General features: G+C 60.6%; 1 protein-coding gene across 2 annotated transcripts in view; it reads left to right on the forward strand.

Annotated features, from left to right (window-relative positions):
• The window catches only part of FLNA (filamin A), a 47,301-nt gene extending 42,452 nt beyond the window's left edge, over positions 1–4,849 (forward strand). For both annotated transcript variants that reach the window (XM_080653980.1, XM_080653981.1), the window contains 5 exons: positions 379–511; positions 1,776–1,952; positions 2,098–2,316; positions 2,401–2,604; positions 3,427–4,849. In XM_080653980.1, the coding sequence (XP_080510106.1) occupies positions 379–511; positions 1,776–1,952; positions 2,098–2,316; positions 2,401–2,604; positions 3,427–3,614 (921 nt within the window). In that variant the 3' untranslated portion in view covers positions 3,615–4,849. The remainder of the gene's footprint in view (positions 1–378; positions 512–1,775; positions 1,953–2,097; positions 2,317–2,400; positions 2,605–3,426) is intronic.
• The last annotated feature ends 6,976 nt before the right edge of the window (positions 4,850–11,825 follow it).

The raw sequence follows: 11,825 nt of genomic DNA on the forward strand, positions 1-11,825 counted from the left end.
TGGCCACCGCGTGGAGTTTTTCTCGTGTCTCAGGTCTAAAGGCTTTGAACAGAAGCCTGTGCCCCTTGAGCACCAGGGCTGAGGTTTAAAGAGGGACAGCCTGCAGGGGCTGAGTGCTGCCCAGCGGGTGGGGCCGCCCTCCCTTCATGCTGCCCCGGGGGTGTGATTGTGGAGCACATGCGCCTGGGGACGGGGGCGGGGGTGGGGGGCAGGGGTGTGTGCCTGTAGCTTGTTGCCCCTCGAGAATCAATGGCTCTCCCTCTTTAAACCAAGTTGGACGCCAGATGGGTAAGTGCAACCCTTTGGGCCTCCTGCTTCTGGGGTCCCGCCCTCCCTCATTCTGACCACCCAATCTAACCACCTCTGCTGTGCTTCCAGGAGTCAGGGTTAAAGGTCAACCAGCCAGCCTCTTTTGCAGTCAGCTTGAACGGGGCCAAGGGGGCGATCGATGCCAAGGTGCACAGCCCCTCGGGAGCCCTGGAGGAATGCTATGTCACAGAGATCGATCAAGGTGAGGCCCTGTCCCTACCCAGCCACCCCGCCACCTGCCCTGGCCTCACTGGGAGCAGTGGGCCTGCCCAGCCGGCTGGCAGCAGGCTGAGAGTACGAAAGGAGGTACAGATTCTGTGAGCAGCCAAGATGAGGCCCACACCCGGGCCCCCTCAGCCAGGCGACCCTGCCACCACTCGTGACCCACGCCCCTGGGCATCTGGCTCAGCAGCCACGACTGCTAGAAAGAAGACAGCCTTCTGCAGGGTCCGATGCAGTCTCCTGAAGGAGAGGCCGCAAGTCCAGCCAGAGGGCTCAGGGCCCTTTAGCCAGGGCATGGCACCTACAGACAGGCCTGGGCAACCCGGGGATGGGAGAGGGTGAGAGGGTGTGCATTGCTGCCGGGTAGAGTTTCACTAGCATCACAGCCTAGTCCTGCCCCTTCCCAGCTATGTGGCCTCGAGCAAATTCCTCGCTGCCTCTGAGCCCCAATTAACATGCAGGGAGCTTGGCATTCGTGGTAACCTTTCTTTTTGTTGTTGTTCATCCTTACCCGAGGATATTTTTCCATTGATTTTTAGAGAATGAAAGGGAGAGGGAGAGGGAGAGACACAGAGAGAAACATCGATGTGAGAGAGACACATCGATTGGTTGCCTCCCACATGTGCCCTGACTGGGCCAGGGATGAGCCTGCAACTGAGGGACATGCCCTTGACCGGAATCAAAGCCAGGACCCTTCAGTCCATGGGCTGACGCTCTATCTACTGAGCCAAACCGGCTAGGGCCATGGTAACTTTTTTTTTTTAATTTATTTTATTGATTTTTTACAGAGAGGAAGGGAGAGGGATAGAGAGTTAGAAACATCGATCAGCTGCCTCCTGCACACCTCCCACTGGAGATGTGCCCGCAACCAAGGTACATGCCCTTGACCGGGATCGAACCCGGGACCTTTCAGTCTGCAGGCCGATGCTCTATCCACCGAGCCAAACCGGTTTTGGCTCATGGTAACTTTTTTAAAGAGGCAGTGAGATGCATGTTTTGCTTGTAAAAGATTTCAGTCCAAATGAGCCCTGATAGGCTGCCTGGGCATCTACAGCTTCACCCCTTCAATTTTAGGAGGTCTGTCCTGTGGGGTGTGGGTGCCCAGCATGGTCCATGGAAGAAGCTCGTGAACTGCATGGACCTGCTGGGCTCAGGCTGGCGGGCAAGGGTCGCGACTCACAGATGTCACTTGCTCGGTTTGTGGGGAGGGACCCAGGTCCACAGCATGCCCCTCTGCTCCTCAGATAAGTATGCCGTGCGTTTTATCCCACGGGAGAATGGTGTCTACCTGATTGATGTCAAGTTCAATGGCACCCACATCCCTGGAAGTCCCTTCAAGATCCGAGTTGGGGAGCCTGGGCATGGAGGGGACCCAGGACTGGTGTCTGCCTACGGAGCCGGCCTGGAAGGTGGCGTCACAGGTAGGTCAGCTGCTAGAGCCCCCGTCTAAGATCTCAGTGACAACAGGAGGCACACAGGAATGACAAAGCTATGCTGCTGGGTGGGCAGTCGGGGGCTGGAGTGGGGTGGGCCAGACCAGCTCTGCCTGACCTCCTGTGTCCCCAGGGAGCCCAGCTGAGTTTATCGTGAACACAAGCAATGCGGGAGCCGGTGCCCTGTCGGTCACCATTGACGGGCCCTCCAAGGTGAAGATGGATTGCCAGGAGTGCCCCGAGGGCTACCGCGTCACCTACACCCCCATGGTACCTGGCAGCTACCTCATCTCCATCAAATATGGTGGCCCCTACCACATCGGGGGCAGCCCCTTCAAGGCCAAAGTCACAGGTGAGCCTCTGCAGCAGATTGCTGGCACTCGCCTCGGTGCCTAGCCCTCAGCTACCTCTCAGCCCCACCTGCTCTGCCCCACAGGCCCCCGGCTCGTCAGCAACCACAGCCTCCATGAGACATCATCAGTATTTGTAGACTCCCTGACCAAGACGGCCAGTGTCCCCCAGCACGGCACCCCAGGCCCAGGTCCCACTGATGCCAGCAAGGTGCTGGCCAAGGGCCTGGGGCTGAGCAAGGCCTACGTGGGCCAGAAGAGCAGCTTCACCGTGGACTGCAGCAAAGCAGGTGGGTGCCCGGAACACAGGAAGGAGGTTAAAGGGGTGGCGATGCCTTTGAGGGTGTGGCCGTCACTTCTAAAGCCACTTCCTATCTTGGCCTCCCTGCCCTCTGCCTTAAGTACCTTGAAGGAGCTGGAGTTTCCTGTGCTGGCCTGGCTGGGGGGGCAGGGGTGCTGGCAGGTCTTTAGAAAGGGGCGTCAGCCTAGCCGGTGTGGCTCAGTGGGTATGTCAACCCATGAACTAGGAGGTCATGGTTCGATTCCCAGTCAGGGCACATGCCCAGGTTGTGGGCTCAATCCCCAGTGTGGGGAGTGCAGGAGGCAGCCGATCAATCTTTCTCTCTCATCATTGCTGTTTCTATCTACCTCTCCCACTCCCTTCCTCTCTGAAATCAATAAAAATGTATGTTAAAAGAAGTAAAAAAAAAAAAAAAAAAGAAAAGAAAAGAAAGGGCTGTTCACTCTGCCCTGGCTGGGTAGGTCAGTCGGTTAGAGCATCATCCTGATGCACCAAGGTTGCGGGTTTGATCCCCAGTCAGGGCACATACAAGAATCAACCAATGAATTCATAATTAAGTGGAACAACAAATCCATGTTTCTCTCTTTCCTCTCTCTCTCTCTCTTTCTCTCTCTCTCTCTCTCTCTCTCTCTCCCCCTCCCCCCTCCCTCTCCCCCCCCCAGTCAATAAATAATTTTTTAAAGAGAAAGGGCTGTCACCCTGGAACAGGTGAGGGGGACAGGAGGAGGGGGAAGGGAGTCAGAATAGTTACAACTGAAAATGGGGGGCTTGGAGCCTGGAACTGAGGCCCTCTCCCCTCTCCCCCCGCCAGGCAACAACATGCTGCTAGTGGGGGTGCACGGCCCCCGGACGCCCTGTGAGGAGATCCTGGTGAAGCACGTGGGCAGCCGGCTCTACAGCGTGTCCTACCTGCTCAAGGACAAGGGGGAGTACACGCTGGTTGTCAAGTGGGGAGACGAGCACATCCCAGGCAGCCCCTACCGTGTCCTGGTGCCCTGAGCTCTGTGCCTGTGCCAGTGGCGACTCCCAGGACCAGAATTGTCCCCGTGCCCACCGCCCCCTCCCAAGCAGCCCCCATCCTCCTCTCCTCAGCCCCGGAGCCCTGGCCAGCCCTGGCCACCCTGTCACTGCAGCCACCCCTGCCCTGCGCTCACCTGCCTCCGCTTGGGCAAAGGAGAGAGGCGAGCAGCAGGAACCGTTGGTGGCTCCGCCTGTCTTCTTTGGTTCTGGGAGGGGTGATGGGTGGAGGCCTGTGCACGACCACCTGCTAGTTCCCTTCCCTAGCCAAGAAGAATAAAGCTCAGCTTTCATTCTCCTGAGACTGGCTCTCGCTTTCTTGCAAGGGCGCCGACAGGGTGGATGGCACATGGGCTGCAGCCACAGGCTGCTGATCTCCAGGCCTGGCCCCACCTGCTGACCCCACCCCCTAACTCCAGGAGGCCCCATCTGCACTGGCCGCCTCTGCCTCTCTGGATTCAGATCAATGCAGGGCCAGGGGGATGTAGCACCCCCAAAACACGGCCTGGTAAACTTGTCCCAGTCCACACCAGAAATAGTCAATGTCCTGGGGAAAGGCCGGGCCCTGGCCAGGCAGCAGGATGCAAAGTGCTGGGTGGGAGGACCAGGTAGCCAGGCTTGAAATCACAGCAGACCCTGGCCATCTCCTAGACATCTAAAGTGCGCCACCACCCCTGGGGTAAGGGACTGTCGCAAGGTCCTCTGCCCCAACGGGCAGATTGTAGGTCTCATGGCCCCTCAGCAGGCAGGTGGAAATATTTGAGGAACTGCTGTCAGCTGCACAGTTTGCCCACTCCCACCCAACCCCAGGTGTCCTTGTCTGTCCTGCCCTCCCTCCATGAGCATGCTTTGCCATGGGTCCTGAGGCATTCAAACCCACCACTTAACTGTCCATCACCTCCCACGTCCCACCCAACTATCTCCCACTCTAAAAACAACCAAATCTCCCAAGTCCTCTGCCATGGGCAGCAGGCAGCCTCCTCTCCCACTTCAGGAAAGGGCCCTAAAGCCAGCTTTCAGCCCTGCGTGGCTCAGTGGTTGAGCAGCCACCTATGAACCAGGAAGTCACGGTTCGATTCCCCGTCAGGGCACATGCCCGGGTTGTGGGTTCAATCTCCAGTGGGGGGCAGGCATGTAGGAAGCAGCCGATCCATGGTTCTCTCTCATTGATGTTTCCACCTCTCCCTCTCCCTTCCTCTGTGAAATCAATAAAAATATATTTAAAAAAAATATTAACTTGCCCTAGCGGTTTGACTCAGTGGATACAGTGATAGCCTGAGGACTGAAGGGTCCCAGGTTCAATTCCAATCAAGGGCACATGCCTGGGTTGTGGGCTTGATCCCAGTGGGGGACGTGCAGGAGGCAGCTGGTCAATGATCCTCTCATCATTGATATTTCTCTCCCTCTCTCTTCCTCTCTGAAATCAATAAAGATAGATATATTTTAAAAAATCAGCTTTCAGAACTCTTCCCCAACTTGGTAGCTACAGGCATGCTGGCCACGCCCCTTCCAGAAGCACTTTGGGGCCAGCATGAGCCCAGAGCCCAGGACACAGTTGCTTCTTGGCCCAGGAGAAACCATGAGCTCAGGGAGGGAGAGGGGGAGAACGATGCAGTGGCCAGTTGCCGGCTCCCCAAGCCTGTGCTGCGGTTCCACCCCCCAATTCTACCCTCCATAGCATGTGGTGGACCCTCGCTGTTACTGCCCCTGGGGCTGGACTGCTGCCTAGGCTCTGGGTGGCCAGTCTCCACACTACACTCTGCCCCAGGGGATGCTGGACACGCCTGAATAAAGTCAGGCCCCACCCCCTGGCCCAGCTCTTCTCTCTCCCACTGTCCTCACAGGCAGGTGTATTCTGGAGGCTTCTAGAAGCTACCCAGCTGGAGAGGGAACAGGAGGAGGCAGAGCCAGGCCCAGAGACCTGCAGCACCAGTAGGGGAATAGAGATCCCCCCGAGGCAGCCCTTCTCCCCTCGGCCCGTGGACCCCCAGGACTCTGCACACACAGCACACACCTCCCTCCCCTGAGATACCAGAGCCTCCTGCCTCCCCCTAGGCTGGCCGCTCTAAGAGGAGACAGTCCTGCCCAGCCTCTCCCAGATCCCTGCCTGGTGGGCGCCCCACGGAGATGGCTCCCAGCTACCAGGAGCCCTGTCCCCTCCCCAGAGGCCATGTCCCACCCAGGCAGCTGTGACACGTGGGGCAGCTGTGATGGGAAATGCCCACCTGGGGGGAACAGGCCCCTGGGGACCACCCTGGACTGAGTCTGCAGGACACACCAGGCCTGAGCCTGAGCCCTGCCGGGCAGAGGCAGGAGAGGCCCCAGTGGAGGGCCAGCAGCTGGCACCAGGAAAAAGAGAGCCACCAGGACCTCATGCCACTGGGGGCAAATGGCCTGGGACCCGGCTGAGCCACTGAGCGAATCCCAGACGACATCCTGGCTGCTGGGACGACACGGGGAAGGGCAAGGCCCAGGCCATGAGCCAGGGTCACACACGGGGGGTGGGGGCCTGGCCACCCGCCCAGAGCCAACAGGTGGTCACCCAGCCTCACGCCCCAGCCCTGCTCACCAGTAGGGGCCAGGAGCAGAGGGGAGGACCCGGCCACATGCCTTCCCAGGCTCCCCCACCTCACCTACTAAATGGGGAGGAGATGGCTGGTCACCCTCTTGGGGGCACCTGGCCCCGCCCCGCAGGTCCTGTCTGCCCTGAGTGCAGGCAGGGCAGGGCAGGGGGAGGGCTGAGCTGACCCCCACCCCACAGTCAGCCTCCACCCCGCCCCAGCCACACCTCTGCACCTGCCCCTCCCTGCTGCCCATCCCCGCAGGAGGCTGGGGGCCCAGGAGGAGAAAGGGGAGCACTGGGCTCTCAGGGTAGGGCTGCCACCCCCTCCCCCACAGTGAGGGAGTCCAGCATGTCAACAAGGGGAACATTCGTCTGGGGGCCCTTGGGGTTCCCGCTGGGCCCTCCAGCTCAGGCAGCCCCACCCCATCCAGGGCCTGGGGCCACGGTGCTCCAGGGCAGCCCCCTGGGAACCTGGAGGGAGCCAGGAGCCGAGGGGGGCAGACACCAAGTCAGGGTGGCGAGCATGTGCGGTGCTGGTGCTGACCTGGGGCCTTCGGGTGCGCTCAGTGGCTCAGGACATTCTCATCCCCTTCCAGGGCCTGGGCCATCCCGCTGCACACAGGGCCCCAGAGGCAGGGCCAGTCATGCACACAGACTCCTCCTCAGGCCCAGGCGTCCCCAGGGAGGCCGTTCCCTGCAGGAGGACACTGCGCTGCTTGGAGGTCAGGCTGCTGCCGGCCACCTCCGTGACCAGCACGGGGTCAGGGCAGGTCTCCAGGGCCCAGCGAGGCTGCAGCAAGGGGAGCAGGGTGAGGACATCGCTGAGCAGCGGGCGGGGTAGAGGCTACCCTGGGGTCAGCACAGCTGCTGGAGACGAGGGGGCACAGACATCCGTGCTCATGGGTCAGGACCCGGGTCCTCGGGCAGAGGGTGAGGCCATAGCGGTCACTGAGGACAGGCTCTGGTTGCGGCTGTGACTGTGCCCATCCTCAGGGCAGGCCACTAGGAGGAGCTCCCCAGGAAAGGGGCCCTGCAGCGGGAAAGGGGGGGCCCAGTGCCGCCCAGCACCGCCCAGCCCTCCACAGCTTCCTGGCCCAGCGGCCCCAGGGCAGACCACAGGGCAGTGCACTCCTCACTGTGGCTCCTGCCCAGTGCCAAGGGATGGGAAGGGGGCTCAGCGCGGGCACAGGCGGGGCACAGGTGGCCCAGGAGCCAGCGCTGCACCAGGCCTGAGCATCTCCAGGGAGCCCCACACCCTGTGTCCCTACACCCTGGCTGACTGTCCCCAGGAGTCAGGGCCAGGATCCCTGAGGCGAGGCACGCCAGTGTCACCTGCTGCCGGGAAACGGAGCCTGGCTCCCCAGAAACTTGCTGTCCGGGGTTCAAGAAACGCACAGCACCTGGGACGGCGCCAGGAGCTGTCACCGAGGGCTCGGTGTTGCCCAGCAGCGAGAGCCAACAAGAAAAGCACTCACCGCCCACAGAACCTGTGTGACACATTCAGAGCCAGCAAATGCGTCATCGGGAAGTCACCTCTGGGCCCCAGCCAGGAACCACGGGGCTGGGGCGGGCACGTCTCCAGGGAAACGAGATGCAAAGGGCCTCCTTCAGCCACAGTGACAGCTCCTCCCTGAACAACTGGACGCTCGGCTGCCCCCGCCCCCCCTCCCAGACTGGCACCTGCCATCCTCACCCCCCAACCCGCCAGAACCCCGCCCAGGGCTACCTGACACCCTCCTTGAAGAAAAAGGGCTCCTGGGCCCGCCCCTCCCCAATGCTGCCTGCACCTCTCCACTCCCTGCCCCCACCCTTCAGGCTGCATGGAGGAAGGCTGGAGGGGACAGCAGTGGGGAGGGGAATGACCTTGCCTGTGTGCAGCCAGAGGTCACCCCTGCCTTAGGCAGGGCAGCTGCCCCTGCCCCTGCCCCTGGGGATGGAGAAGGAATGGAGGCAAGACTGAGCCAGTGTGTGAGGACACAGGAGGTCAGGGACATCCTGTGGCCCAGCCTGGGTGGGGATGACAAGGCGCTGACCAGCGCTGCTGTGATGAGGAGGAGCTTCCTGCCCTGTGCCCAGAGCTGCTCCAGGGGCTGGGACCGCCATCAGGGCTGCCAAGTCCCCAGCGAAGGGCAGAGAGCACACACCGTGGGCACACGGGGGCTCTGAGGCACTTTCTTCTCTCTTTCTCTTTGTGTGTTTCGGTCACAGCCCTTTAAAGACAAAGAGCCCCCCTGCCCCGTAAGCTCGGGCCCTGCCTGGCTTGGCACCGGGGCTAGAACTGGCCACCCTCCCTGAGACAAGGGACACATTCTGGAGGGGCCTGTTCTGTGCGGGGCCAGGAGTCCTCACGCCTGGACCCCCAGGTTTGGGAGCAAGGCCCTTCCTCGCAGCCTTCTCATTTGCTGTGAACAGAACACAGTTCAGCCCCATCTCCCCTCCAGCCCTGTTCAGGCATTGACCTGTGTGACCCATAAAAATACAGCAGAGGAGGCGCCCTAACCAGTTTGGCTCAGTGGATAGAGCGTCGGCCTGCGGACTCAGGGGTCCCAGGTTCAATTCCGGTCAAGGGCATGTACCTTGGTTGCGGGCACATCCCCAGTGGGGATTGTGCAGGAGGCAGCTGATCGATCGATGTTCTAACTCTCTATTCCTCTCCCTTCCTCTCTGTAAAAAATCAATAATATATATTAAAAAAAAATACGGCAGAGGTGAGGGAATGTCACTTGCAGATCAAGTGATAAAAAGACTGTGTCTTCCATCTTGGGCCGCTCACCCCTCTCCCCTGGTTCTGGGGAAGCCCTGCCTGAGCAGCCCGGTGGCCAGGCCCTGTGGGGAGGCACTGAGACCCCTGTCACCGTCGCCTGAGTGATCTTGGAGGCAGAGCCCCTGTCCCACCAGGGAGGCCCGAGGCTGCAGCCCAGCTGGTGCCTTGACTGCAGCCTGGGACACACCCGGAGCCAGAACTCCCCAGCCAGGCCCTTGGGCATCCTGTCCTTCAGACACTTGGGAGATCACGTGTTAGTCGCATCAGGGCGCTACGATTGGGGCCATTTGTTATCAGCAACAGGGGACTAATACACAATTTTAAATGGAAACGGGGACTCAAAGTGAGTCTGAAGCAGACCAACCAACAAGAAACCCCAGAGGCCATGAGGAAAAGCCTGGAGAGTCTGATGGCATGGAAACTACAGTTGTCTGCCTGACCAAACACAAACCCCAAACCACAAAGTCAGCAGACAAGTGACAAAGTGAGGGGGAAAAGTGACAAGATGTGAGTCAGGGCTCCTATCATTAACGCAGAGAGAGCTTGACCCAGGGCACAGGGCACAGGGCACAGGGCACAGGGCACAGCCCGACAACCCAAAAGGAAGAGGGGGCCCTAACCGGTTTGGCTCAGTGGATAGAGCGTCAGCCTGTGGACTGAAGGGTCCCAGGTTCGATTCCAGCCAAGGGCATGTATCTTGGTTGTGGGCACATCCCCAGTGGGGGGTGTGCAGGAGGCAGCTGATCGATGTTTCTAACTCTCTATCCCTCTCCCTTCCTCTCTGTAAAAAATCAATAAAATATATTTAAAAAAAAAAAGGAAGAGGGGGTCCAGGCGGGGAAGCGTGGAAAACGAAAGCCAAAGGTTCCTCCACCCTCTGTTCCCACAGCCAGCATACGCTCAGGTGCTGGGCTCTGAGGGGCCAACGGGGGCCAGTGACTGGCCATGCACGTCACCTGCCGCTCCAGTGAGATGACAGGCCACGGTGGCGCCGAATAGGACTGGCCTCTGACTGAAGGAGGGTGCTGCTGGGCACTGGCCCCAGGACCTGGGACACCCTCCTGGTGAGGAGCATTCTGCAGGAAAGGTGGAGGCTTCCCAGCAGCTAGAGGGCCGGCCACACCCCCAGGCCTGACACCTGTTCCCAGGCAGAAAACCACTTTCTGGGCGCTATGTGCCCCCACATCCACGTTCCTGCTCTCTGGGCCAGGTTCCTCTCCCGTCTCCGAGCTGGGGTTTGGGCCTTCCCTCTGCCTCCTCGGAGAGTTCTGTCCAGCCCCACCCCAGGCCCCAGTCTGATCTGTCTCTCTCCTACATGCCCAGATGTCGTTATCAAATCTGGGGACTGCTGAGCCCCTGCACACCGACCCCTTTCCCCGCCTGGGCTGTGCACGGTGCCCTGCACTCCACCCAGGCCGGAAGGGTGATGCTGCTAACAGGAGGCCCCTGGACTCCGGAGGGCTAGCGGCCTCCTAGCATCTCCCAGACCTGCAGGGACCATCAGAGGAGCCAGCCCCACGTAGGGCAGGGGGCACACACCTAGAGGCTTCAGGCCTTCAAAGAAGAGCTTCTCACAGCGGGATCCCTGCACCAGCAGCAGGAGCATCACAGGGAGAGTGTGAGATCGCCGATTCTCAGGCCCCAGGTCCGATCTGCAACATCAGAGATCCCAGGGTAGGCCAGTGACCTGGGTGTGAACAAGCCCTGCAGGGGCTGCCATGCACCTGCACCCCTCCCCCCCAGAGTGAGCACCACCAGGATGCATGTTCCTGATCACACCTCCTTCCAGAGAAGCCGCCAGCTCTCTCTGCAGGGCTCACCTTGGCCTGTCCAGGTGAGAGGCAGGCGGGCACAGCTGATGGCGGCAGCGCAGGGGCTCCTGGAGAAGAACAGGCCTGTCTGAGCAGGACTCCCTCCCGCAGGACCCCCCCTGCCAGGATCCACGGGGAAGACTGTTCCTTCCTGCCTTCTCACCTCGTCCCTCTGGCGGACAGCACATTCCCCGTGACTGGCCTCAACGCTGTCCCCCTCTCCCTGGGTACCAGGCTCCTGTGTGATTTTGTTTGTAGTCCATGCTTTACAGAAACTGTCTGGATACACTCGGGAGGCGCTGGAACACAGAGGGCCCGGAAATGAGTGTGTATGTGATTGTGTGGGGCGAGTGGGGAGTGGATGGCGCGGGTGAGGGGTACATTTGGGGCCCTGGGAGGATGGGAGCTCCCAAGAGCTCGGAGCAAGGCCACTCTCATTGGCCAGGACTGGGCGGGGCTGGAGACGGAGTGACCCTGCCCTTTGCCATCTGGGTGGGGTCGCCGGCCTCCTTTCCTCAGGCTCCTGGGGGCCCCAATACACTGTCTCTGGACATCGGGAGGGCCAGGCACCCTCAGGAAGGTGGGGGAAGTCCTGCGGGGAGCCGGGGATGGGCCACCTGACTGAGACCCCAGAATCTCCCGGGGCCTGGACTCAGTTGTTTCTTCTTTGTGGGGGATGGGCAGACATCCTCAGGCCTCTGGCCAAGCCCAGCACCCGGAGGGGAGGAAGAAGGAGACTGGTGTCCAGGGCGTGGTCCGCGCGCGTGAGGCCCCGCCCTGCGCCCGTGTACAGTGGTCTTCTCAAATCATCTCAACACGCCCACCGGAAACTCCGCCCCATAGGTAGCTGAGCTCCACTTTCCTGCCACCTCTTCCGGACAGATCAGCCAATGACAAAGCTCTTCTTCTCAGGAGACCCGCCCTCACACCGTCAGAGGAGGCTGACAGACACTTCTTTGACCAATAAAAGCTAGGCGTTCTCTAGCTACTCCCCTCTAGCCTCCGCCTTCGGGAGCGCTTGTCTTGGGCGTGGGCCAGGCCAGCTGTGGACAGTG

Source organism: Plecotus auritus (genome assembly GCF_963455305.1).
Source record: "Plecotus auritus genome assembly, chromosome: X".
NCBI lineage: Eukaryota > Metazoa > Chordata > Mammalia > Chiroptera > Vespertilionidae > Plecotus > Plecotus auritus.